General features: G+C 44.2%; 1 protein-coding gene across 1 annotated transcript in view; it reads left to right on the forward strand.

Annotated features, from left to right (window-relative positions):
- AKNAD1 (AKNA domain containing 1) overlaps positions 18,290-27,992 on the forward strand; it is a 34,198-nt gene continuing 24,495 nt past the window's right edge. Inside the window, exons 1-5 of the mRNA XM_021090095.1 lie at positions 18,290-19,273; positions 20,949-20,988; positions 21,329-21,474; positions 21,571-21,633; positions 24,895-25,028. Coding sequence (XP_020945754.1) covers positions 18,290-19,273; positions 20,949-20,988; positions 21,329-21,474; positions 21,571-21,633; positions 24,895-25,028 — 1,367 coding nt within the window. The remainder of the gene's footprint in view (positions 19,274-20,948; positions 20,989-21,328; positions 21,475-21,570; positions 21,634-24,894; positions 25,029-27,992) is intronic.

Genomic DNA, 27,992 nt, shown 5'->3' on the forward strand with positions numbered 1-27,992 from the left:
GGAATGATTAACTACAGTACAGACATAGAGTGGATATAACTTTTTTTTTTTATGGCCACACGTGTGGCATATGGAACTTCCCAGGCCAGGGGTCAAATCAGACCTATAGCTGCTGGCCTAGGCCACAACCACAGCAATGCCAGATTAGAGCCACATCTGTGACTTATACCACAGCTCGCTGTCAACGCTGGATCCTTAACCCACTGAGCGAGGCCAGGGATCGAACCCACATCCTCATGGATACTAGTAGGGTTTGTGACCCCCCCTGAGCTACGACAGGAGCTCCAGATATAAATATTTTTAAAAGATATTTATTTCAAAGTTTTTAATAATGGGAATGCGTTCTTGATGTTAAGTGAAAGAAAGCAAATTGCAAAACTGTTTATAAACAGTGACCCAAACTATGTAACGCATGTTTAATTAACACTAGAAAGAATTATGCTGAAGCATTTGGACTCTTTACACTTTTCTCTGTTTTTCACATTTTCTGTAATAAACAGAAAAACATAAAGGAATTTTTTAAAAGTTTAAAGACTAAGAGCAATACTGTGAATTTGTATATTTTCCACCCCACCCCCACAAGTATGCCTCTCTGTCATCTCCTTCTGGTGGTTTCTATAAAAAATACTTGGATATGAAGCAGGATTAAATGTTTAGGAATAAGTCTCGCAGGGGAGAGAGGATCTGTCTTATGCTGGGCTGACCAACCATTCCTGGACGGAGGGGGTCCCAGATGCAAGACTCTGTCTTAAACCCAGGACAGGAGTTGGTAAAGGCAGATGAGCATGACAACCTTTAGGGCTTGTGATGCAAAGAAGGTAGGTGTAAAAAGCCTGTCTGAGAAAGAGAAGAGAGCAGTGAGAGCTTAAACCAGGAAACGAGCCTGCGTTCTTTCATAGGGTTAACCTCTGGGGTCCTCAAAAGTTGAGGTGGTCAGAACCATAGCTTAGCAGAAGGTCGGAGGGCTACCTGTTAGCAAAAATTCAAGGGCTCTTATTCACATGGTGTCATGTTTGAAAGAAGTTGCACAATGAAATGTATTTACTACCCTATTATTCCAAAGATCACTTAGGAGGATGGATTGCTTAGAAAGGAAGCGAGACTGTCTTATGACTACCCTAGCAATCTTCTCTGCGTCCGACTTCTAAGAGTCTGTTTGCCTCTGGGATAGTGTGGGTACTCAGATGTTCTCCTCTGAAGATGATACCCACTGTTTTATGATGCTATTATCAGTTTTAATTATGGGATTGCACATGTGCCTAGAGGTTTCCTTTGATGAGGAAATTATGCAAATCTCCCTCTTTTTTTTTTTTTTTTTTTTCATGGCCACAACTGCAGCATATGGAAGTTCCTGGGCCAGGGATGGAATCTGAACTGCAATGCTGGATCCTTGACCCACTGAGCCACAGAGGGAACTGCAGGAAGCATGCAAATCTTAACTGTATCCATTTGGAATTCTTTATACTTTAGTAGCAAGACTCCACCTCAGACAGGTGTCACTGACCCTTCCCAAGCTCTCCTTCTGTTTTACATCAATAGGGCCTCAGGAGGACCAGGAATTCAGACACAAAGGGCTAAGTCACTTTTTCGGAGGTGCCTCACTTCCCTCCCGGTTAGCTCAAATGCCTCCCAAGAAGCCAGGGGTAGTCATCCTATAGTCACTTGCTAGCTAGCTTGCTGGAGGGATTGTGTCGAAAAGAGTAGATCTTTTAAGACTATTGAGCAACACGACCGCGCCAGCAACTATGAATTCACCTCATTGGTTCTACTCGCAGTTAATGATAACTGCTCACCTGCAGACCACAGGTTTCCCTTAAGACACTCATGCTTTTTCAGACCGCCTTAGCCCCATTCAGAAGGCGCATACATGTCTCCTCTCTGTCAAGCTAGGTATAAAGCCTTTTTTAAGTCCAATTTTCTCAATTAAAATTTCTACACTTCTATGTGTCTTTCCCTGGGGGGTGGGGAAGAAGATTGGACATGGACCGAGGACTCCCACGTGTCAGACAGGGAGCAAGGCACTCTAGGTACTTATCTCAGTTAATCCCCGCAAATACCCTTTATCTCCATTTTGTGGATGAGGAAACCAAGGTTCAAATCACTAAGATGCGTTAATCAAGGTCTTCATCAAGGAGCAGAGCTAGGAGTCCCGGTGCTGTTTTGCTTTGTTTTGTTTTGTTTTTAGAGCTGTACCTGGGGCCTATGGAAGTTCCTAGTCTAGGGCTCCAACTGGAACTGCAGCTGCCGACCTACACCACAGCCACAGCAACGCAGGATCCACAGCTCACGGCAACGCTGGATCTTAACCCACTGAGGGAGACTAGGGATTGAGCCTGTGTCCTCGTGGATACTAGTCGGATTCTTAACCTGCTGAGCCACAATGAGAACTCCCAAGAGTCTGGTTTTTTGAAATGGGTGCCCTTCCCTGCTCCTCAAGCAGCCAAAGAGTCCTCCCTCCCTCCCTCCCTGGTGGGTTGTTGGTCTTTCCCTCGAATTCTCCCTCTCTCCCTCCCTCCCTCCCTCCCTCCCTTCCTATCCCTCTTCCCCATCTATCCTTCTCTCCCCTCCACCAGCACTTCACGGTTGTGATAAATGCCATTAAAGATATACACAGGAGTTCCCATCGTGGCACCGTGGTTAATGAATCCAATTAGGAACCATGAGGTTTTGGGTTCGATCCCTGGCCTTTCTCAGTGGGTTAAGGATCCGGCGTTGCCATGAGCTGTGGTGTAGGTTGCAGACGCGGCTCGGATCCCAAGTTGCAGTGGCTTTGGCGTAGGCCAGTGGCTATAGCTCCGGTTAGACCCCTTGCCTGGGAACCTCCATATGCCACGGGAAGCAGCCCTAGAAAAGGCAAAATAAATAAATAAGTAAATAAATAAATAAATAAAAATATACACAGAGTGCTCCGAAGGCTTCTTTCTACCACAGGAGGACCCAGAACCAGGACAGGAGATGAGGGCTCTGGAGGAAGAGGCGGGCTAAGCGATGAGTGAGAAATGGCAGGTAGAGAGAAGGAAGCTGGGACTGGCATTTCAGGCAGAGTGAAGAGCCTGAAGCGGAGGCCCAAGGTGGAGAGGAGATGGGGTTTCAGGCACAAAGGCAATGAAGTCCCAAGAGTAAGAGGCAGCGTGAAACTCAGCAGCCAGGGGCTCAGGAGAGTGAGTGCTCGTAGCTGGGGAGGGGGCTCTGGTCCTTCACGGAACCACTGAATGCACCTCTCACTCACCAGAAGCACCACGGAAGAGGAGTATTTTCTTTTTTTTTTTCTTTTTCCTTCTTTTTTGCTTTTTAGGGCCACCCCTGCAGGATACGGAGGTTCCCGAGCTAGGGGCCAAATCGGAGCTGCAGCTGCCAGCCTACACCACAGCCGCAGCAACGCCGCATCCAATCTGCATCTGCGACCTACACCACAGCTCATGGCAACACTGAATCCTTAACCCACGGAGCGAGGCCAGCGATCAAACTTGCATCCTCATGGATATGAGGATATTAGTATCCTCGGATATTAAACCACAGTTGGAACTCCCAGAAGAGGAGTATTTTCAGTCTTTACCAGGAAGACGCTTTTTATCTTTAGTGTTTCTTAATGAAGGCCCTACTGGCACTGGATGCAATTAATCTTGTTTTTACAGGACAGCTCTATACCTTGCTTCCAGGCTGGTCTCCAGGTAATAAATGCCAGCAGCAACTTCCCACCCCACCCCACCCACCCCCTGGCCCAGTCCAGGCACTGTGATGACCCCAAGTATCCCCCACATCTCTGAAACCCTCCAGAGTGGCCCTGCCTCCTCCTGAGAACCATCGCTCTAGTTTGGGCTGCGGGAGTCGCTGGTACCAACTTCATGACCCTGTTTTATCCTTTTGTCTCTCCACATCCAAAGACCTCTTTTGCTGGGTGTCCTTGCTACAGACACCCTAACGGCTCTGACGTTTGTCTCTATGACATACTGGGAGCATTTTAATTCTGTGCAGTAACTGCTGAATCTGCTATATGCAGAGGGTGGGAGTACACATAGGCTAAGTGACAGAGACAGATGTGAAACAATTACCTCGAAGTGGGGAAAGTGCCACTCAGGAAGCTTGCACAGGGGGTGGAGGTGGCGGAGGAGGAAGTGATGACCACCAACGAGGCCAGGGAGGAAGGGCATTTTACAGGTGGAGAGCAGGTTTTATGGAGACGTAAAACAGCCGGTGAGCTTGGCAGCCATGCAGAGCCTGGCATTGTTGAAGCATGAATTTCAGGTCAAGGTGTGGTAGGAAGGCAGCCACAGTTCACAAAGGGCCTCACAGACCAGGCTAAGGAACTGAGATAATGTGCAAATTAAGCTCTCAAATGTGTTACACTTGCAAATCTTCAATTGTCCTGAAATGCTAACATCTGAATGAGGCATGTAAGAATTTTCTGAAGAGCTATGTAGATAAAGTCACTGCAGAATGTGGCAGTTTCTCTCTGGCTCTGTCAGCTCATTTATGAAGTTCCTGTGTGCCTAGGAAGATGGGGAAATTTCCTTTCTTTCTTTCTTTCTTTTTTTTTTTTTTGGTCTCTTTGTCTTTTAGGGCTTCACCTGCGGCATATGGAGGTTCCCAGGCTAGGGGGCCAATCGGAACTGTAGCCACTGGCCTACACCACAACCACAGCAACTCAGGATCTGAGCCTTGTCTGTGACCTACACCACAGCTCACGGCAATGCCGGATCCTTAACCCACTGAGTGAGGCCGGGGATCGCACTCATGTCCTCATGGATGCTACTCGGGTTTGCTAACCACTGAGCCACGACGGAAACTCCTTTTCATGGATTTTTTAAAAAACGGCTTTGTTGAGCTATAACTGACAAATAATAAACGGCACATACTTGAAGGGCATAATTTGTTAAGTTTGACGTTTCTATGACTTAAATAAAGCTGTTCACAGCCATCACATCCATCCATAAAAATTTCCTCATACTTCTTGGTCCTCCAAGCTCCATCCCAATCCCAGGCAACCGCTGATCTGCTTTCTGTCACCATATATTAGTTTTCTTTGTGTATAATTTCATATATACTTTTTTTGGGGGGGTCTGGGTTTTTTTCAAATAGCATAATTATTTTGAGAATCATCCATATAGTTGCATGTATTAATAATTATCATTTTTCATTAAAAAAAAAACCTTTCCATGTATGCCCTCCTACAGTATTTACTGCATCTCAACAAATTTGCTCCATGCTAACAAAGCTCCATATTAGGAGGGGCTTTGGGCTAAGAGTCCCCTCTGGAGTTGAAAGAGATCCTGCTTTGGGATGAAATGACGCATAAATCCTAGTTTTCTAAGATAGAAGAGTACTGTGATGAGCACTCTGGTGGTACCCACAGATGCCCACATCCTCATCTCTGGAGCCTGTGAAATGATCACTTTACACGTCCACAGGGACCTGATAAATGTGATTAAGTTAGGGATCCTGAGAGGAGGAGGTTCTCCTGGATGATCTAGGTCGGGACCACTTTTGTAATCACAGGGGTCCTATAAGGACAGGAGGGGCAGAGTCAAAAAGAGATTTAAAGATGCTGTGATGATGGCTTTGAATATGGAGGAAGGAGTCACAGGCCAAGGAACACCGATAGTCTTTAGAAGCTGGGAAAGGCAGGGGAATGGACTCCCCCCACCTCCCCACCCCTCACCCCCCACCTCCTCACCTGCACCCCCACCTCCTCACCCACACCCCCAATCTACCCCCACCCCCTAACGCCCCACTCTCTCACCTCTACTCCTGCTCCTCACACACACACCCTGGGGGCAGGGGGCTTTAGAAGAAATGCAGCCTGCTGATACCTTGATTTTAGCCCAGAGAAACCTATTTTTGGACCTCTAACCTCCAGAACCGAATAAGAAATTTGTGTTTTTGGTTTTTGGTTCTTTTTTTTTTGTCTTTTTAGGGCCACAGGTGCGGCATGTGCAAGTTCCCAGGCTAGGGGTCGAATCCAAGCTGTAGCTGCCGGCCCATACCACAACCACAGCAATGCGGATCTGAGCCGCATCTGTGACCAACACTACAGCTCACGGCAATGCCGGATCCTTAACCCACTGAGCGAGGCCAGGGATCGAACCCACGTCCTCATGGATACTAGCCGGGATTGTTATTGCTGAGTCACGACGGGAACTCCAGGAAATTTGTGTTGTTTGAAGCCACTGAGTTTGTAAACATTTTTTATAGTAATAATATGAAACTGATACAATTACCGACTCTATTTTTAAAAAAGTGAGTCTGACCACTTCTCTTTCCTCTTCCATTTGGTGACATGTGGTCTGATAGGAGAGGAAGCAAGCTGGCTTTGGAATCAGACTGGCCTCCCCTAGCTGCTCCCCTGAGTGCATTCCCTCACCCAAAAGGAAGGATGACACAGTATTTACCTTGGGGGACCCTTGAGAGGGCCGAGGAGCTTTATACATAGAGGGCCCAGCACAGAGTAGGCCCTCAATAAACACTTGATTTCTTTTTGCTTTTTTTCAGGGCTGCACCCATGGCATATGGAGGTTCCCAGGCTAGGGGTTGAATCAGAGCTACACCACAGCCACAGCAACGCCAGATCCGAGCCGCGTCTGCCACCTACGCCACAGCTCACAGCAATGCTGGATCCTTAACCCACTGGAGCAAGGTCAGGGATCGAACCTGCAACCTCATTGTTCCTAGTCAGATTCGTTAACCACTGTGCCACGACGGGAACTCCAATACTTGCTTTCATTACTTGTCACCTAACACTTGAAGCCAAGGAACTAAATCCTTATTGCTAGTGAGCTATGGTGTAATTTTGGCCACGCTGCTTCCTCTCCTTCAATCTGTACCCTGAGGTTGAAGGGAGATGCTTACTATTGAGAGTGTTTTTATTAAGGGAGGTACTTACTCTGAGAGTGTTTTCATTAAGCCTCTGAGTGTGTTTATTTAGTCTCTCAGAGTCTGTAATGTGGCTGGATGGTCTTAGTCAAAAAGTGTTATTTAGATGCAAAGTGCTGTAATCTTTTGACCAGGTAATTACTTCCTGACCTAAATGGTTCAGCAGGGCACCGAGGTTCCATCTCTGAGATGATGCTATTGCTTGAGAGGGTGAAGAAATACCTCTCCTCAGTGCTGTGAGTTGTAATTAGTTAATGTTTATTAAGCCTGCACAGGCCTATTATAAAAGGCTAAATGTCGAGTATTATTTATTTTATATGGTTGTCACTTCCAGTGTTTTAATATAGTAACTAAAACTGCCCAATAAAAGTTGGCATTTCAGCACTGGATTTATGTAACGTCTACTTCATAATCATGTTGGGGGGGAGTCTAATTGACTCCTATGTAAAGAGCTCTGTGCTTTTTATTAAAAAAAAAAGGGCTAGAGATAGCATGCCATTATGTTTCTACAAGGATTTCATTTTTAACAGATTTAGGCGTCAAACCCTCATCTCATATAAAACAATAGAGATGGGTTACAAAAGCTAAATTTTTGAAGTAGTGAAAGATAATTTGGGTAATAGCTAAGAGTAATTTTTTAAAGCTATCATTTTCTGGGTGTTATGTGCGCCACATGGTTCTGAGCCCTACACGTGCATTAAAGCTAAAATAAGGATGATCCGAACCCAACACATGGTGTCAGGAGAGCATTACGATCTGCATGGATCCCCAGATATAGAACTGGGGCTGACTGGGATGAGGGCAGATGGAGGAGAATTTCTCCAGAGTAAGGGCTTTGGTACCACAGTAATGGCCACCCTTCGTTGGACATACTCCATGCAGACATTGGGCTAAGTAACTGCGTTATCTTTTTATTCTTACGTTAGCCCTTTGAGGTAGCGTAGACATCACCGCTTTACAAAGGAGGAAAATAGGACCTTTTAAGTGAATTGTCCCAAATTGTGAATCTAAAAAGTAGCTGAACTTGGATTTGAACACGTCCTGCTGTCCCCAGAGCACAAAGTGCCCTCGTGAAGTGTAGACAACTACGGTAAGTGGTTTAAGTGCTCAGTCAATGTTAGTTGACTGCAAGTATGTTTAAACTGTGGCTGTGGTGTAGGCTGGCGGCTACAGCTCTGATTAGACCCCTAGCCTGGGAACCTCCATATGCCACGGGTGTGGCCCTAGAAAAGGCAAAAAGACAAATAAAATAAAATACTTGAAAATACAAGACAGCATGACGAAGGAGTCATGATTAATTCCTCCCTCATCCTCACCTACGTGCAAGGTGCCAGGATCTGTTGATTTTTCCTCCAAAATACGTCTCTGTCTCGAAACTACCCATCTCTTTCATCTCCACAGTCACCACCCATACCAGCTCCTTTCAGCTTCCCCAAAACACAAAATTCTTTTTCCTTTCTTTTTTTTTTTGTCCTTTTAGGGCCGCACCCGCGGCCTATGGAGGTTCCCAGGCTAGGGGTCTAATTGGAGCTGTAGCTGCTGGCCTACACCACAGCCACAGCAATGCCAGATCCGAGCCATGTCTGCGACTTACACCACAGCGCACGGCAGCGCTGGATCCTTAATCCACTGAGTGAGGCCAGGGATCGAACCCAAAATCTCATGGTTCCTAGTCGGATTCGTTTCTGCTGTGCCACAACGGGAACTCCCCAAATTCTTTTTTATCTTCCAGTCTTTGTGTACATGTGCCCTATGGTTAGAATGCTCTGCCCCAGCTCTTTGCATGGCTGCTTTTGCATCTTTCAGGATCCAGCGTGAGAAGCATGTCCTCAGAGAGCTCTTCCCTATCTTATCTCAGCAAAGTTTCTCTTCCTTTCTTACCTTCTTTTCCTACATCTCATAGCACTTATCACCCTATGTTATACACAATATTATAAATCATTTGCCTGCAATTAATGAATTAATATTTGTAAAGTGCTTAGAACAGTGTAAGGCACATAGCAAGTACTACATAGGTGATTTTTTTTTTTTTTTTTTTTGGTGCTTTTAGGGCCACACAGGAGGCATATCGAAGGTCCCAGGCTAGGGGTTAAATTAGAGGTGCAGCTGCCAGCCAAAGCCACAGCCAAAGCCACAGCCACAGCAACATGGGATCTGAGTCGCTTCTGTGACCTACACTACAGCTCACGGCAATGCTGGATCCCTAACGCACTGAGCGAGGCCAGGGATCGAAGCTGCATCCTCATGGGTACTAGCAAGGTTTATTACTGCTGAGCCACAATGGAAACTCCTCATAGATGATGATTTTAAGAAGCGATTCCTGTGATCCTCACCATCCTATCTGTGCTACTAATGCCACTGTTTTATAGATGGAAAAACTGAGAAACAGAGAACTTAAGCAAATTGTCCACGGTTGCACAGCTAATAAGCAGAATTAGCTACAAGCTCCTTAGCTACAAAGTCCACACATCTCTTTTCCATATTTCCTTCTCAATGACCTAGCACAGGGCCTGGCACCTACTAGGTATGTTTCATAAATGAAGGAACAGCTCTAATAAGACAATAAAATTTGGCTATAATTCTACCACTTAAGATATTTGGGAATTTATCCTTTAGCTTTTTTTGTTTTCTAATGCAGGGTTAGACTTTTTGTCAAAGTCATAACTTTCAGAAATTATTTCGAGGCGCATAGATTAGGCGTCAGTGTACAGTATGTTTGGTATTCTTCTTTAAAACCTACTTATAATTTTAAGTCAATGTTCTTTCTTTACACAGGGGATGGAAGGTGGGGGAAAGAAGGATAAGTCTTTAAAAAAAGAGAAAGAATTTTCCTAAAATACTCTGGCCCTTCTTTAGGCAGTGGTTTCCAAACTCGAGCTGAAAAGTTTAGGGAAAGAATGAGGTTTTTTTTTTTTTTTTAATATTATACTTTTAAAAATCAAGTGTTTTGGGAGTTTCCATTGTTGCTCAGTGGCAATGAACCAGACTAGCACTCTTGCAGGTTGGATCCCTGGCTCTGCTCAGTGGGTTAAGGATCTGGCATTGCCATGAGATGTGGTGTAGGGCGCAGACGAGGCTTGGATCCAAGTTGCTGTGGCTGTGGTGTAGGCCGGCAGCTATAGCTGTGATTCAACCCCTAGCCTGGGAACCTCCATGTGATGCAAGTACAGCTCTAAAGAGCAATGCAAAAAGAAAAAAGAAAAAAAGATCAAGTGTGTTTTAAAATTTGTCAGGAGAATTATTAGAAAATCAATTGGCAAGCGTTTTCTCAATATTCCCAAAAGGGCAGCAAAGTTCCATTGTTTATGATACAAATCAGACAATCTAGGATGATCACACAGCTATTCGATGGGAAAATTGGATAAAAAGACAGCGCTGGCCCCCAAAGGGCAAGAAAAACAAGCCAACGCTGCTGGTAAAACACCAAGAGGAAACTCCACATACTGGTTTGCTCATAGCTTTGAAGGATTTTTTGTTCTTTTAAAATAGTTTCAGGATAAATAATTTGTAGCAGCTGGTCATCAAATTCACACACATTCCTGGAAGGCCTGTGATGCTAAGACGGACAATGAATAATACATCAGCTCTTGAGGGAGGATTGGATTGGTTGGTTTCTCCTTCCTTCTGCCACTCAACAATAGCAGATGAAGTTGGACGGAGGTCCTCAGTGGTGTGTGGTTACAGCCACCGACACTGCAGTTGTGGGCACCGCACATTTCTGAGATAGAGTTAGCTGATAGAATTACCAGAGCGTAATCAAACACAGTCATTGCAGAAGGAGCCTTGGATCACATTACCTTTGAAAATATTTTAATCTAAAAGCACCCTACACTGGACGCAAAATCTGGACCTGGCTTCTGGGCGTGGCCTAGGACACACCATGCTGAGCCATCTCCTCTTTGCTTTCATAGCTACATAGAAATCTGGAGTTAGGAATAGAAGGAGAGGATTTGAAAATTAAAACAGAGTCAAAGTAAGTATTATTATTATTATTTTGGTCTTTTTTTGCCTTTTCTAGGGCTGCTCCCGCAGCATATGCAGGTTCCCAGGCTAGGGGTCTAATCGGAGCTGCAGCTGCCGGCCTACACCACAGCCACAGCAACGTGGGATCTGAGCCGCGTCTGTGACCTACACCACGGCTCACGGCAACATTGGATCCTCAACCCACTGAGGATCCTTAACCCACTGAGCGAGGCCAGGGATCGAACCCACGACCTCATGGTTTCTAGTCGGATTCGTTAACCACTGAGCTCCCAGAAAACTGTAGAGTTCTTAGTCGAAGGAACCCAGAAGAAGCAGGCACATCATGATTTTGAAGCTCAGCTTTTGTTCTATTATTCAATTCTCGCCAACCTCCAGCTATTGATAAAAAAAAAAAAAAAAGGTGATTTAGAATGAGAGGATTGCTCCTCTGTATTGCAAGGTCCTTCAGCGGATTTGTCCAGAGACCCAGAGATGGAGGTGAGTTTCTATGGCTCCTTGTAGCTTTATCTCCTCTGTTGACTGCATCGTGTGTTGCTTGAAGACTTAAGAGCATATCGTTTTATGGTACAAAATATCATTGGATCATGTTCTTAAAGATCCCAGCTGGGGAGTTCCCGTCATGAACTAGCGTGTGGTAAGCATTCAGACATCTTTTTTTCTTTCTTTCTTTTCTTTCTTCTTTCTTTTTGCTTTGCTTTTTAGAGCTGTACTTGCATCACATGGAGGTTCCCAGGCTAGGGGTTGAATCACAGCTATAGCTGCCGGCCTACACCACAGCCACAGCAACTTGGATCCAAGCCTCGTCTGTGCCCTACACCACATCTCATGGCAATGCCAGATCCTTAACCCACTGAGCAGAGCCAGGGATCCAACCTGCATGGATGCTAGTCCGGTTCGTTGCCACTGAGCCACAATGAAAACTCCCAAAACACACTTGATTTTTAAAAGTATAGTATTTTAAAAAAAAAAAAAACAAAAAACACATTCTTTCCCTAAACTTTTTGGCTTGAGTTTGTCCTCTCTGAGGACAAGGGTTCGATCCTTGGCCTTGCTCAGGGGATTAAGGATCCGGCATTGCCCTGAACTATGGTATAGGTCGCAGATGAGTCTTGGATCCTGTGTCGCTGTGGCTGCAGCATAGGCCAGCCGCTGCAGCTCTATGGGACCCCTAGCCTGGGAACTTCCAGATGCCGAGGTGCAGCCTTAAAAAGGCAAAAAAGAAAAGAAACTCTCAACTATAATCTAGTCACATTCTTAATGACACACACATATAAAGAAGTAACAAGAATTTGGATTGTCGAATCATTGCCTCTAACCCTCAGCTCCTGTTTTCTTTACAGTCAGTAGGGCTGATCTTGGCAGCGTGGGGCTCAGAACGTGAGTGTATTAGGTCCTTCAAGGGAGGGAAGCAGGGAAGTGTTGGTCGAGTTTTCTCTTCTGCCTCTGGGCCAGGCACACCCTGTCTAGAGGCTAGCAGAGCTCTCGACGTTTTGCAGAACAGAGTAATTTGGGGACAGGGCTAAGAGGCTGTCCTAGGCCCACAGCCCCAGACAGTTCCTCGAGGCGTAAACAGTCCTCTGATAACAGAACATGGTCTGTACCACTGGTGCCACCACGAGATGGGCCTGATGCAGAGTGCAAACATCACCTGCCAGCCAGAAACACTGATTCACCGACCATCTGTGGCCTCTAACCGCTAAGGAGTTTTGGGTTTTCCCAGCGAGAGACATTCTTAATTGATTCCACCCGATTCTCAGCCATCGCAGCCATGGTTGTCTTCTGTTAAACTGGGAGTTGTAGGGACATTGGGCCAGCCCTTCAGCACCAGATTCAAACTTCATAATAAAGCAGAAACACACAGGGACTAGCCGTCAGCATGGTGAGCACCCTGTTTTGCATCCCTGTTCGGGGCCTGCGCTGAACTGGTTCCATGGGGCTAGGTCACTATGAGGGGTGGGCCCTGTTTGCTCCAAGGGTCCACCTCCGGATGATTTGTGAGCTATTGCTGAGCACACAATGCTCCGTATAGCCCCATAAGCAGTCAAGGCCCCAAATATACTCACCTGAACTGAGTACGTCAAATTGGGTTCTGTAGAAAGTTTCTGTTGGGTTCCGATTGGAATCTCTGCATGTGCCTTTGGATTCCAAGACTGGGCTGAGTATTGATGTGGGACGATGTTCCAGTTCCTTCCAGCTACCTGTAAGGGGCCCATTACAATTCTAAGGATGTCGCTTGTCCTTGAACGAAAAAAATCCTTGCTATCCCACAAAAATAACAATAATAATAATAATAACAGAAGTGATGAGAGAGTTCCTCAGGCTTCTAGCTTGTCTTGGTGGTGGTTCTTTTTTTCCTTTTTCTTAAGAGGCATGGCAAAAATTACATTTTGTCAGTTTAAATGGAATGATATTTTAGGAACTAGGATCTGGCTAATGAAGGGTCTTTTCTTCCATAGCAAGAAGGCCTTGGAGCTCAGCTGTGAGCACCTCAGACTACAAAAAAGGCATGAGGATGAGTTTAGGGCTGTCATTTGGGTCATTAAAAGTCCTGCAAGGCTCGAATTCATCTTTCTTTCTTTTTTTTTTTTTTGTCTTTTTCCTATTTCTTGGGCCGCTCCCGCGGCATATGGAGATTCCCAGGCTAGGGGTCCAATTGGAGCTATAGCCACCGGCCTACGCCAGAGCCACAGCAACGCGGGATCCAAGCCATGTCTGCAACCTACACCACAGCTCACGGCAACGCCAGATCGTTAACCCACTGAGCAAGGGCAGGGACCAAACCCGCAACCTCATGGTTCCTAGTCGGATTCGTTAACCACTGCGCCACGACGGGAACTCCCGAATTCATCTTTCTTTTCTCTTTTCTCTGTAGGCATTTAAAGATGCTTTTTTCCCCCTCAACAATTAGAAAACTTAAAAAAATTGGAATATATTCGACATGTAACAATGTGTGATTTTAAGCCAGATAATATGTTCCTTTGATACATTTTTATATTATACTGTGATTACCATTGTATATCAATGATAATTAGCCCTCTATCCTGTTACATAATTATCATTTTTTAGTGGTTGGAATAATGAAGTTGCAGTCTCTTAGAAAGTTTAATGATTCTAGTACAATAATGTTGTCTATATTCTTTACACTGTGCATTGGATCCCTAGGGTTTTATTGCCTCATTGCAAGTTGTAGCTTTAAACATATATTTTATCCCCCCCCCCACTCCCACTCCATCCCCTGGTAACCATCATTCTACTCTCTTTTTATGAGTTTGGCTTTTTTATTTTTAACTATTTATGGCTGCTCCTGCAGCATATGGAAGATTTCAGGCCAAGAATCAAATCGGAGCTGCAGCTGCTGGTCTATGCCGCAGCCACAGCAACACAGTATCTGAGCCACATCTGCAACCTACTCTTGTAGCTTGCAGCAATGCCAGATCCTTAACCCACTGAGCAAAGCCAAGGATCAAACCCACATCCTCACAGAGACAACATTGGAGCCTTAACCTGCTAAGCTGCGACGGGAACTCTGAGTTTGACTTTATTAGCTTCCACATATTAGTTATGTCATACGCTACTTGTCTTTGTCTTATTTCACTTAGCACAGTGTGTTCAAGGTCTATTAATGTTATTATAAATGGCAGGATACCCAAATGGCATGATTAGGTGGTATCTATAGCTTGGCTATTGTGAGTAAATAACCCTGCAATAACACGGGAATGCAGGCATCTCATGGATATCCTGTTTTCATCTCCTTTGGGTATATACCCAGAAGTGGAACTGCTGGGTCATACGGTAAACCTATTTTTAATTTTCTGGGGAAGCTTCATATTGTTTTCCATAGTGGCCGAGCCAATTTGCATTTCCACCAACAGTGTGCAAAGGTTCCCTCTCCTCCACATCCTCACCAACATTTGTTATCTCTTTTCTTGGAGATAGCCATTCTAACAGGTGTGAGGTGACAGCCCACTGTGCTTTGGGCATCTCCCTGATGCTTTAGCAATGTTGAGTATCTTTTCATGTCTCATGGGCCATTTGGATATCTTAGACAATATTTTATCTAAGATGATTTAGTGATAGTTTTCACCATCAAACAATATATTCACTTACAGGTAGATTTTTTTCAAAAAAACCCCAGACTCCCCGTTCATCCCACTCCCTCCCCCTACCCCCCGGCAACCACAAGTCTGTTCTTCAAGTCCATGCCTTTCTTTTCTGTGGAAAGATTCGTCTGTGCTGCATATTAGATTCCAGATATAAGTGATATCATATGGTATTTGTCTTTCTCTTTCTGACTGACCACACTTAGCATGAGAGTCTCTAGTTCCATCCATGTTGCTGCAAATGGCATTATTTTGGTTTTTTTTTTTTAGGGCTGAGTCATATATATATAACTGTTATTATATTATATATATACATCTTCTTAATCCATTCATCTGTTGATGGGCATTTAGGTTGTTTCTATGTCTTGGCTATTGCGAATAGTGCTGCAATGAATATACAGGGGCATGTATCTTTTTTAAGGAAATTTTTGTCAGGATATATACCCAAGAGTGGGATTGCTGGGTCATATGGTAGTTATATATATTTAGTTATCTGAGGTACCTCCATACTGTTTTCCATGGTGGTTGTACCAATTTACATTCCCACCAAGAGTGTAGGAGTGTTCTCTTTTCTCCACACCCCTTCCAGCATTTGTTATTTGTTGACTTGTTAATGATGGCCATTCCGACAGGTGTGAGGCGGTACCTCATAATGGTTTTGATTTGCATTTCTCTAATAATTAGTGATGTTGAGCATTTTTTCATGTGTCTGTTGGCCATCTCTCTATCTTTGGAGAAATGTCTATTCAGGTCTTCTGCCCATTTTTCCATTGGGTTGTTGGCTTTTTTGCTGTTGAGTTGTATAAGTTGTTTGTACATTTTAGAGATTAAGCCCTTGTCAGTTGCATCATTTGAAACTATTTTCTCCCATTCTGCAGGTTGTCTTTTTGGGTTTTTTTTTTTAACGGTTTCCTTTGCTGTACAAAAGCTTGATTAGGTCCCGTTGGTTTATTTTTGCTTTTATTTCTGTTGTACAGGTAGGTTTTTATTGTAGTCTTAAGGATCCTGTAGAGATCATGTTTCATATATGCCGTTTTTCTTTTATGCTGTAAATATCCCACAGGTGAAGAGTGCCTAGCCTTCTGTTCCTGGGCATCCTTCAGCACTCCAACCTTGAGCTTGGTTGTTTTTCATTTCTTAACTACCCTTATTGACGCTCACTCTGTGCTAAGCACTATGCCAAGAGCTCTGTATATTTAATCTCATATTCATCCAGCAATCCTATGCACTAGGTATTACTAGTCTTCTTTTTCAGAAGAGTCAGAAAAGTTAGGTAACTTGCCCAAAGGCATAAGCTGATGAGTGGAGAAGCAGGAATTCAAACCCAGGTCTCCCAACCCCTGCTTCCCACTGTGCTTTTGACTTGCCTGGGAACTATTTCCCTTGTTCTTCAACTTGGTTGGAGTAGCCCGAAATTCCATTCATCCACCTCACTTTACAGTCAATATCAGATGCTTAAAGTAATCCTGCCTTGATGATTCTTCTCCTCCTCCTCTTCCTTCTTCTTCCTCCTCAACAAAACATTTTTATTTGAGTTCTCGAACATTGACACATATCTATCCATTCAAATTTTTTGTGCAATGTTTTATAGATGTCTTATTAACCACATTTAGTCTTTTTTACTTCTTTTTATTTTCTTCTTGGAGAATTTAGCTCCTTTTTTATTTTGGTCACATATTACTTTAGCTTTTTAGGTTATATAATAAATCACAAGTTCATAGACTCATAAACATGTAGATGGGAGAGAGGATCTCAGAGGTCTGTTCACCCAACCCCATCATTACATGGGCAAGGGAGGCCGGCCAGTGGTTGAGTCAGAGCTTTATAGTTATTCCACCTAAAACTGGAGGTAATTTTACTTCAGTTGTCCTGAAAGTTTGTAAATCAAGATGAGATAGCTAAATGAGTGTTTTCAAATTTATTTCAAAGAATAAAAGATGGATACCGAACAGCAGCTGACTTTGCTCTGACCATTTTCAGGAGTGACCCCAGGACAGGCTGCTACCACCAGACTGTGGCTGCTTGACAGGACTGCTGAGAGCCAGGCGGCCTCTTGCAGAAGAGGGACGCTTGGTGGCAGACTGGCCTCCAGGTGTTCAAAAGGCCTTTTTGTTCGTTCCTTGCTCCTATTTCTGTCCTTCTCTGCTCTTCTCCAACATATAAGGGAAAATTAGGAGATGGGGAATGTCTGAGGGGGGACAGATGAAAAAGCGCCAGAATGGAGAAGATTGATGTTTATGATTGAACTGAGCCAGCTCATGCCACCCAACTTAAAGGTCCATCAGGGATGTGTGGACAAGTGATGGCCATGGTACTTTAAAAAAATCAGTCCTTGGAGTTCCCGTTGTAGCTCAGTGAAAATGAAGCTGATCAGGATCCAAGAGGATGCAGGTTCAATCCCTGGCCTCGTTCAGTGGGTTAAGGATCCAGCGTTGCCATGAGCTGTGGTGTAGGTCACAGACGCAGCTCGGATCTGGCACTGCTGTGGCTGTGGCCATAGGCCAGCAGCTGTAGCTCAGATTCTACTCATAGCCTGGGAACCTCCATATGCCTCGGGTGTGGCCCTAAAAAGACCAAAAAAAAAAAAAAAAATCATTCCTTTACTTGCATCCTATTTTGGAGGGATAAATTTCAAACAGTATTTCTTCTAATAGCTGTTAAGAAATATCTGGCCATTAACTAGAGACCAGTGTCTCTCTCAAATTTTAATGAATAAAAAATTTAGCCTGCCTCCTTTTTACTCCTTGCTTGTATACCATTGATTATATAAAGATAGTATTTAGGATGAGTCGATCTCAGCTGAGCTTCCTGCTTTCACGTCTTATAACTGCATTTCTTGGGAGTTCCCATCATGGCACAGTGGTTAATGAATCCAACTAGGAACCACGAGGTTGCGGGTTCGATCCCTGGCCTTGCTCAGTGGGCTAAGGATCCAGTGGTGCCATGAGCTGCGGTGTAGGTCGCAGACGCGGCTCAGATCCCTTGTTGCTATGGCTGTGGCATAGGCCTGTGGCTACAGCTCTGATGAGAACCCTAGCCTAGAAACCTCCATATGCCACGGGAGCTGCCCTAGAAAAGGCAAAAAAAAAAAAAAGGACAAAAAAAAAAAAAAACAAACCATAAAACCAAAACTGAATTTCTCTAAATGAAAAGGATCCAATTTGTTCTGACATAGATACCAGGATAAACACAATTTCACACAGGACATTCTTAAACAATGAGGCTCTTTTCCTTTTGCAAAGACTAGGACACAATGAAGACAATCAAGGAAAACCAGAAGATCTATTGTTACAATTAAGAACATCAAGACCAGGCAGCAACCAACAAAGAAGGTCATGGATGAAGCCAACTTTTTGGAAGATACAACTTCTAAGCAACAGAAGGATTTGCCTTATGATGGAGATTTATCCCAAATTAAGCTATACAATGAGTACACTTTGACCTCAAAATATGACCTTCTTGATGTCTCAAATCAAATGAATTTAATAGTAGATGACCCTCAAGAAAAGGCTACACATAGAGAAACTTGCAAAAAGGCAGATATGGCCACGACCGTGGAGAAAACAACTGAAAATGCTGTTAACAAAAAATATGATAAACAATGTACTATAAATCCGCATATTCCAGCTAACCAAGGAGACACTTCAAAGTCAAATGTTTCTGATATTTCACTCCGTCATCTTTGCAAAGAGGAATTCCCAAAAGGTCAAGGCATTAACAGTGAAACTCTCCCAGAGATCTCAAATGCTGACGGTTTTGATAAAGCTGTTATTAAAAATATTATTTTGCAGCATGTGAAGAATTCTTGGCTGACAGAACAAACCGCAGAACTCCCTGACCAACTCAACCCCCAAAGGGATGGTGAGAACAGCCATAAGCCCAGTTATTCTCCAGCAATACCAGAAGAAAACACTTCTGGTTCAGAAGAATCAGTGGCTGCTGGAGAAAGCAGCCATCAAGAAAATTCAAATTTTCTTACTAACATCAAGAGTCCATGTGATAAACAAAAAAGTTGCCAAGGACAGATACTCCAGAAACAGCAGGATGAAAAATCAAGTTCTGACAACAGGTGTAAATATGGCCAAGGTCAAGTTCATTGCTGGTTCTCTGATTTCTCTGCAGTGGCTCCCAAAGTAAAAATTTCTAAAAATAACATAATCGATAAGCCACTTACAACAGATAAACAAGCCAGTTTTTCTCCTAAATTGAGAGATGAGTCAGCTATTGCGCAAGATATTTCAGAAAGTTTGTCTAGATCAAAATATGCTGAAAAGCAAGAGCAGAAGTGGAAAACTACTGAACCTTCTCAACAGACAGAGGTAAGTGAAAGTAGTCTTCAGGAAACACATTATCAGGGCCCCCACTCATGGATATCAGTGTGGGTCTTTGGAAGGTGCATAGAATTGAGTGGTAGGTCTGAGTTTCTGGGTTCTAGTTCTGGCTCAATACCTTGACCTCTCAGAGGCTCAGTGGGTATCCTCATGAGAAGAATTAGGGGCTGAACTAACAGCACATAATAGAATAAAATCCAAATTCTTCAACCTGGAATTTGGGTTTCCCCATTTTTTTATGTTATCCTACCCTTCTAAACTCAGCTCCCCACTTCCCCCCAACCCCTTGGCCCCCAGGAGTCATCCTCGCTTACCGGGCTGGCCTTGCCCTCTTTAAGCTCCTGCCTTAAGTGGAACATCCCATCTCTGCTTCCCAAAGACCTGCCCATTTTCATGGCCTCCTTCAATCCCCCACTGGCCATAGAACTTTCCAGAAGCTCCCCATCACAGTCTTTCCCATCCTGGTTTGTATAGTACTCTGTCAGAGCAATTATCTCAGCCTGCTTTGGATCATGATTGGAAATACCTGTGTCTTCCACTAGATTTGAAGACTCTGGAGGCACCTGCCTCGGCTTCATCTTTCTATTGTCCAAGGTCCCCCAGAGGCCCAGCCCTTTGTTTGCACAGGAGAATTTGAGCAGAACCTACCCCCACCTCCCTGACACACACACCAACACACGCACACACACACCCGGAGCCAACGGCCCTCCTGGCCTTCACTGGGATGCCTCTCTTGGAGAAATCTGCAGCACTGTGACACTGGAAAGTCTCTGTTCCTTATTCAGGCTTGTAGTAAATTGCCCTCCTCCCGCTGGGCACAGTTCTCAGTGCCCCGTGTTTAGGAGGGGTAGAATGGATAGCCAGTTCGTCCGTCTGGCAATAGGAATCTTAAGTTGGGTATCTCATTTTCTTTGGTCCTGTCCATTTAGGTTGGAGAACTGGACTCTCTAGGTTCCAAATCCATCATATAACTGAGATTTTCATGATCACCACAGTCTAATTTGACCACTACAGTAGCTCTCTGGCACCAGCGTGTTTGTGAGCCACGTGTATTGGGAACAATGGGGAGACCCTTCAGGTAGGCGTCTTACTCTAGAGTTTGAACTCTTGTCCAGTCAGCCTGTGGTGAGTAGAAAAGGGCATACCCTGTGTGAAGAGTCACTATCTTGACACATTTGGGGACTTAATGCACGCTGTTATTATTTTCTGGAGTGTGGCTTTGGTGTTAAAGACCAGCACAGAGCTGGTGAGGAGACCAACAATGGCCCCTGCCCTCCTGGAGCTTATGGTCCAGGTGTAGGAAGGATGTGTGAGTACCCCCCATAATAGTAGCAAACAAGATAGTAGCCACAGCTAAGATGTCTGCTTACCACACACCAGATATTAGGGTCACATTTAATTCTCTTCACAACACTATGAGGCAGGTTCTCTTACTATTCCCATTTTACTGCTGAGGAATTTGAGGTTTACAGTGATGAAGAAATTGCTTTGGGTCACCCAGCAGACAAGTGTCAGAGGGAACCTCAATGTTGGCATCAAGGCTCCAGCTCTTGACACAACACTGGGTTGCCTCCATGATAACCAGAAGACGTCGGGTCATCCTGAAAAATGGCGATCTTGATTGTGATTCACAGTAATGTTTTCTTACCCTTTAATTGTGCAGATGGCGCCCACAAGACACATCTACCAAGAACATCTCACAGGTACTAGCATCTTTAAACCTCTTTCATTTGAGGGCAAGGGCTTGAGGGCCCGTGCCAGCGTCAGGCAGCGGGTGCCTGGGTTGTGAGTGGGGTCGGGACAGGATAAGCAGCCTGCGCATGCGTGAGGCCCTCTGCTCCTGCAATAAACTCATTACAAGGAAAAAAATACATATGTATATATTTAATATATATACATATATCTTTTTGGAAAAGGTATACATTTTGAAAAAAAGTACTGATAGCAAACAGTGGTGATTGCCACAGACTTCTCTTTTCAGTACTGAATAAAACTAATGAGGTTGACATGAATGGTAGCCCAAATTTATTCTTTCTTATATAGGAATAAAATCTGAGACAAGTCTGTCTAAGTCGCCATCAACTTCTCAGAAAAACCCTTCCTCAAGTTCTTGCATATTTCAAAAGATAGCCCAAGGGAAACAGATGTGTCAGAAGTTAAAAGAACAGACTGATCAACTGAAGACCAAAGTAACACTTTAAAGCTTATTTTGAAAAATAGAACCAAGTTCAACCATAAGACATCATGCCATTAATGGAATATTGCTTTTTATTTTTTCACTGCAGGTAAAAGAATTTTCCAAAAGCATAGCACAGGACTCTCCCTATCATTTGCAAGACAAGAGAGTGGTAATGGATTTTGTCCAGTTTTAAAAATCTTTACTAGGGAATTTGATATGGGAAAACACAAATGGCCTTAAAGCATCATGTTTTCTCTACACTGGTAGGAGTGGAAATGCTTTGGTAAGAAATGCTTTGCTGAAGATTAAACTATCTTTGTGTTACGGAAACTAAAAGAGCTTAGGATTCTATTTCTACACGTATTTAGTCCTATCTTCTTCCCAGGAGATCTACTGCTTAAGGCTGTTATTCTTCACCACTCATCCCACAATAAATCTGGGACCATGGTCAAGTTCAAGAGAATAACATGTCAGCTGATATAGAGGGCAAGCACATCCAGATTTGAGGGTCCTGAGGGATAGAGGCTATAAGAATTGCGAGCATCTAGAAACTCAATATATAAAACTTCGAAAACTTAAAATCAATTTTGAAGATAAGCTTTTCAGATCAAACTCTTTGACTTTCACATCTTTGCCTGTTGTTGCATTTAATGACATCACTGGATTTAGGTTGTAACCACAGCCTTGTTCATCAGTGCCAGGGTTGTGGGAAGTAGGGGTGAAGCGGTGAGGCAAAAAGTCGAAGCAGAACAGGGATATGTGAAGTTGAAGATTAGTTTGGGCCACGGGGTCAGCAGGAAGACAGGTGGCCAGAAGCCCTGACATAAAGGACATGAGCACAGCTCAGGGGAGGCTATGCTTCAGAAACCGGACAGCACAGACCAAAACTAGGAGGACTTACATGTTAAGAGGTACAATTCGTTCTTCTTTCATCATATTAATTACATAACTCAGACATTCATTCAATAACACTTATGGGGTAATTCCTATGACTCAGACACTGTATCAGCCACTAGGAATTTAAAGATGAGGAAACAATTTCTTTTCCAAGCAGCTTATAGTCTCCTAGGAACAAGAGACCAGTAAATAGATAAGTAACATGCAGCTTAAGGAAGGTTACATGTGATGCTAAACGCAGCACTGAAGAGGCTCACCCTTGCCAGTTAGAGGGCCCTTGGGAAGCCTTCCTGGAAGTGACCTCTGAGCTGGGCATTGTAGGAAGAATACAGGTGAGCTTGGCAGAGTAGGCGCAAAGGCGCGTCAGGAAAAGGAACCAGCAGGTGCCATGGCACAGGGGCAAGAAAGTGTGAGAGTTCGAGGAACTATATGACCCTGTAATTGACCAGATGGAGCTCGGGGGAGAAGGGAGGAGCCCGGAGAGGTAGATAAGGACTACGTCATGAAAATCCTTTACACCACACAAAGGAGATTAGATTAATTTCATCCGGAGGTGGAGTGTTGGGGCAGCACTGCAGGATTTAAAGCTGAGAATGGGCGAGCACAGTGGGGGCAAGACTGTAGGGACAGAGATTGGCTAGAAAGCCTCCAGGTAACAAGTTATGGAGATTACGGAGTCCTAAACTAAGGCTGCCCATGAGGATGGAGGTGGGGGATAAATCCAAGAGTTTAAGGAAGTGGCAGCAGATCGAACAGGGTAAATAAAGGAAGAGAGGAGGCTTGGATGCATTCCAGAGTTCTAGCTCGGGTAACCAAAGGTCAGGAATCAAAGTGGAGGATCCAGTTCAGAACCGGTGTGGGAGGCAAGATGTCAAGTTCGGTCTGGGACATTTTGAGGGGCCTGTAGGACATCCAGTTGGAGAGGTCCAGTAGACAATTCAGTTCAGAGCAGTGGATCTGAACCTTGAGTTGTTTGGGTGAGAAATGTACATTTGGCTCTAGCTGTAGGTGGAAGCTGTAGGGTATAGGAGATTTCTCAGGCAAATGTGCAGAGTAAGCAGTGAAGGATCCCAAGGATAAAATCATGGGGCACAGCCACCAGGGGCAGCTGTAGGAGTAGCTGACACGTTCTGCAGCTTTTGGTAGCGACACAGCCAATCCATGATGAAACAAGCAGGAGGAAATCAGGGAAATAAAGACCCTTACCTCATCCTAGGCTTTGGTTCCTCTCTGCTGCTGTTCTCTTCTATCAGCTGAAACCAACCAAAGCCAGGGCTAGGGGAAACTGTGATAGAGTCCCCTGAAGGCCAGCCACCTGGCTGGGGTGGATCTGGGGGGGGGGGAGTGGAAACCACTTACCAAACTTACCATTCCTTATAACCCTATAGCCAATATGCTTCTACATATGTTTAATTATTTTTAATAACAGTAAGAATAACAGTAATGATGATAGTTACCACCTACTGAGTACGTACTATGATCCTGGCACTGCGCATTATCTCATCTAACTTTCACAACATGAGAGCTATTACATCAGATGAATGTATAAAATCATACAATTAGTAGGTGAGAGTCTGAACTTGAACCCTGGTGTGTCTGATCCTAGAACCCCATGATGTGATATTCTTGCCCTTGGCAACATCTCTCCAAATCATCTTTTCCTCTCCATTTGCATGGATACTGTCTGGTCCAAGCCCTCGTGAGCATCTTTAAGCCTGACTTAAGTCTGGCTTCTTCCTTGAGCCATGGCAAAGTGTTCTGCTGCATGGTCTCTTTTCCCAACTGGAGTGAAATTCCTGAGACCAGGGGCTTGATAGAACTTTTGTATCCTCGCACTTTTGGCCCAGGACCAAACATGGGCAGTGCTCAGGGAGTGTTCAGCAATTAGGGCTGTGGGGTTGCAGCTTCCATATATATCAAGACAAGACCCTGACCTGTACAGTTGAAACGTTCATCTGCATGAGGCTCCATCTGGGAGACCCATTCAAAGCTTTTGGCTAAATGTCCTGATATTCCTTCCCCATCGCACCCTCCAAGTGCCATAGATTCAACTCCAGGCCCTCTAACTTCAGCTCTTTTTAAAGATCTATGTAGCTTCTGACACACTTTTTTAGAGCTCCAGTTTCCTCCTCTATAAAACTGGGATAATAAAATCTACATTGCCGCATTTACAACATTGATGTGTGGGTTAAAGAAGATAATACATGGGAACATGCTTTATAAGGTAAAAATCACCCTGCAAATATGTAGGATTATTAGTGCCCCATTAATGAAGTTAAGAGGCCCCTAAGTGGGCTCTAGGAGAGAAACCAGAAGTTAACTGTGATGTGCCATGTAGGCGTCATCAATGTTGAGATGGTTCTTAGCTGTTTTGTATTTGAGATGTCAGGCTCTGAAACAAAACAATTGCCAAGGTAAGGATGATGGCTTCATTTTGATACTACTGTAGGGTACACTCTCCTTGTGTTTTGGAGAATAACAACTGCACACACAGGCTTCCATGCGAATGATTCCAGTGATTTCACTGCTACAGGTCCTGGAGAAACTGCAGGGACATCTTGAAGCACTGGAGCAGGAGTTTCTGGCCAACAAGGAGAAGCATCTGACTTTGCAGGGGCAAGTCCACTGGCCTGAATCCCCAGCTGTCGATGACTTTGATCCAGAAAGGTCAGGCTTAAACCGTGTGAGGTGGAAGGGTCAGAGGTGACCTCCTTCAGAGGAGAGTCTGACGCCGGCTTGGTGCCAGGAGAGCCACTGGTCTCAGGTCATAAAAAAACAGTGCCACCACTGCAGAAGTGCCACCCCATGCAACCAGGAGTAAGGAATTCCTCCTAAGCATAAGGTCCTGTGCTGGGCAGTGACCCAGATGGAGTGCCCAAAATGAACAATTGTTTCCTGAAGAAGAGACAGTGTGCCACCATCTTGTATTTTGTTGGATGTCATTATAATTGGTTCTGAGACTCAGGGGAGCACAAGAAAACCCTGGAAAGGCTGACAGGCTAACCCCAGAGGGCTCCCCCTCTCCAGGCTCCTCCTGTCCTGTCCTCTCCTTTCAATCCCACTCCTGCCTTCATTTGCCCTTCCTAGTTCTTCTCTTCTGTCCTTTTTTCTCCATCCACAGACAATTCCAAAGGGGCAGCAGGCAGGAAAGGATCATTGGATTGGTTAATGGTGGGGTGAGGGACCCACAAATCCTGATAAAGGCAAAATGTTAAAGCTTGAAGCCAAATGATTGCTGAGTTAATTGGCAAGGAACTTGGCAGCACGTTCATATTGAAGATTCTAACTGGCCGCTTGGATGGCACAGTGCTGGTCTCTCTCCAATCCAAATCATTTTAAGATGTGGTCTGGGACTCAAGGCTGGGATAGTTTCCATATAATTTCCTGGCATGAAATTAAAGAACTCACTTAGGAGTTCCCGCTGTGGTACAGAGGAAACGAACCTGACTAGTAGCCACAAGGATGAGGGTTTGATCCCTGGCCTCACTGAGTGGGTTCAGGATCCGGCATTGCCATAAACTGTGGTGTAGGTCGCAGACAAAGCTCAGATCCTACATTGCTGTGGCTGTGGTGTAGGCCGGCAGCTGTAGCTCCGATTTGACCCCTGGCCTGGGAACTTATATATGTTGCTAGTGCGGCCCTCAGAAAGAGAAAAAAAAAAAAAAAAGCAAAAATAAAAAATAAAGAACCCTTTCAGTAGACTTAATATTTGTACATTCAGCTCCTTCTATTCATAGCACTTTAACACGAATTCATTCTTGATGCCCAGATATTTTAATGGTTTATATTTTGGCCTGAGTGTCCTGAGCTATTTTTCCCAAAGTACAATTTTCTTTCTTCAAAGTGAATGAAACCTCTGTCTATTGTTATTTCAGTGCTGAGTAATTAGACAGCAAGGATGTGAAGGATGTGGTTTTAATGTTGATTTTTTTCCACCCAAAGCTTTTTTTTTTCCTTGGGGGAAAAAAAAAATCTCCCCACATGCTTTCACTATTTGTTTAAAAACTATTAGAGTAAGGATATTCATTTTTCCAAGAAATCCCACTTGTTCTGGCAGTCATTCTACAGACAGGCCTCTGTGCACACGAAGACCAGAGTCATGCAATCCTGTATTTATAGCCTAGTTACACCCACACCGTGCCTGGCCCCAATATAAATAAAGGAGTTTCAGCTGCAATTATATTCCACATACAGGAGAGGCTTTCAACACTGGGGCCAGCGAAGGCCTCGGCCTCTCCCCAAACTCCCCTCAGAGCCAGCAAAGGGTGCTCAGCCCTTCTTCTCCTCAAATGGGCTAAATGGGGCAATGAGCAGAACCCAGCACAACCCTTGAGGTCTTGGTGTGTCGAGAAGCTTCTAAATGAAGAGTCTAAAGGCCATTGTTGTTGGCTTCCTGGAAGGGAAAGAATTCTGCAAATTAATTGACTAACGGCTTAAGCCAGCTCTTGTGCTCTTATTAAATCTTATTATTGTCTCTGAAGGTAATATTCAAAAGTATTTGTTTGGATTTCATGCATCTTGATTGTCAGAATGTGGTCCCATGGTCATTGGATTCCTTCCCACACTAACACCAGAGGCCAAGGAATCAAGAAATGGAGTTCTACCTCCAGCCAGACCTTCTCCCTGATACTGTTGGCATAAAATCTTGCCTTCTATTTTACAGATCACAGAGCCCCTCAAAAATGTCTTTTCTCCACCTCTGTATCTGCATGGTTTCACCTCCTCTTTCTTCCTTCACTCGCCTTCCAGCCTCTCCAGCCTTGATCCTCGAGCCCGTCTCTTTCTGTTACCTTGAGACCTAGCTCCGTCATTCTACCTCCTTTAAACTTTCAATCTCTCCTGTTGAATTCTCTTCTGGTTCCTACATTAGAATGTATTTTCCTACATTTTCTCCAGTTTTGTTTAGATCTTTGTCCCACCATTCACTGAATAGGGCAGTGTCTCTCCTCTGACTCAAAAGCCACTTTCATCATATACAAGCCCCCTGTGTATGTAGGATTGGTTTTATTCTCCCCATCGATCTATGTTTCTTTTGCTACATTAACCACATAGTTCTAAGTTACTCTAGGTTAGTGTATATTTTTCTTTTTCTCTTTTCATAGCCACATGTGTGGCATATGGAAGGTCCCAGGCTAGGGGTTGAATCGGAGCTGCAGCTGCCAGTCTATACCACAGCCCCAGCAAAGCCAGATCCAAGCCACGTTTGCAACCTATGCTGCAGCTTATGGCAATGCTGGATCCATAACCCACTGAGCGAGGCCAGGGATCGAACCTGCATCCTCATGGATCCTAGTTTGGTTCTTAACCCACTGAGCCCAGTGAACTCCAGTGTATATTTTTTAAATGTTTCTACTTCTTTATACTTTTTTTAGCTATTCTTACCTCCGCTTCTTACTCATAAGCTTTACAATCAGCTCACCAAAATTTCAAAATAGAATTCCATTGGAATTCTGTTTAGGATTGTGTTGAATTTACAGATTAGTTTGGGAAGAGTTAAGATCTTGGGCACTGAGTATTCCACCCTATTCCTATGAAAATGTCCCCAGAATGTTTTCTTCATGTAGAATTTGCATGTTTTGTTAAATTTGTTCTCAGCTTTTTCTATAATTTTTTTCCTTTTTTCTTTTTGTC

The sequence above is a fragment of the Sus scrofa genome, chromosome 4, assembly GCF_000003025.6.
Source record: "Sus scrofa isolate TJ Tabasco breed Duroc chromosome 4, Sscrofa11.1, whole genome shotgun sequence".
NCBI classification, from domain to species: domain Eukaryota; kingdom Metazoa; phylum Chordata; class Mammalia; order Artiodactyla; family Suidae; genus Sus; species Sus scrofa.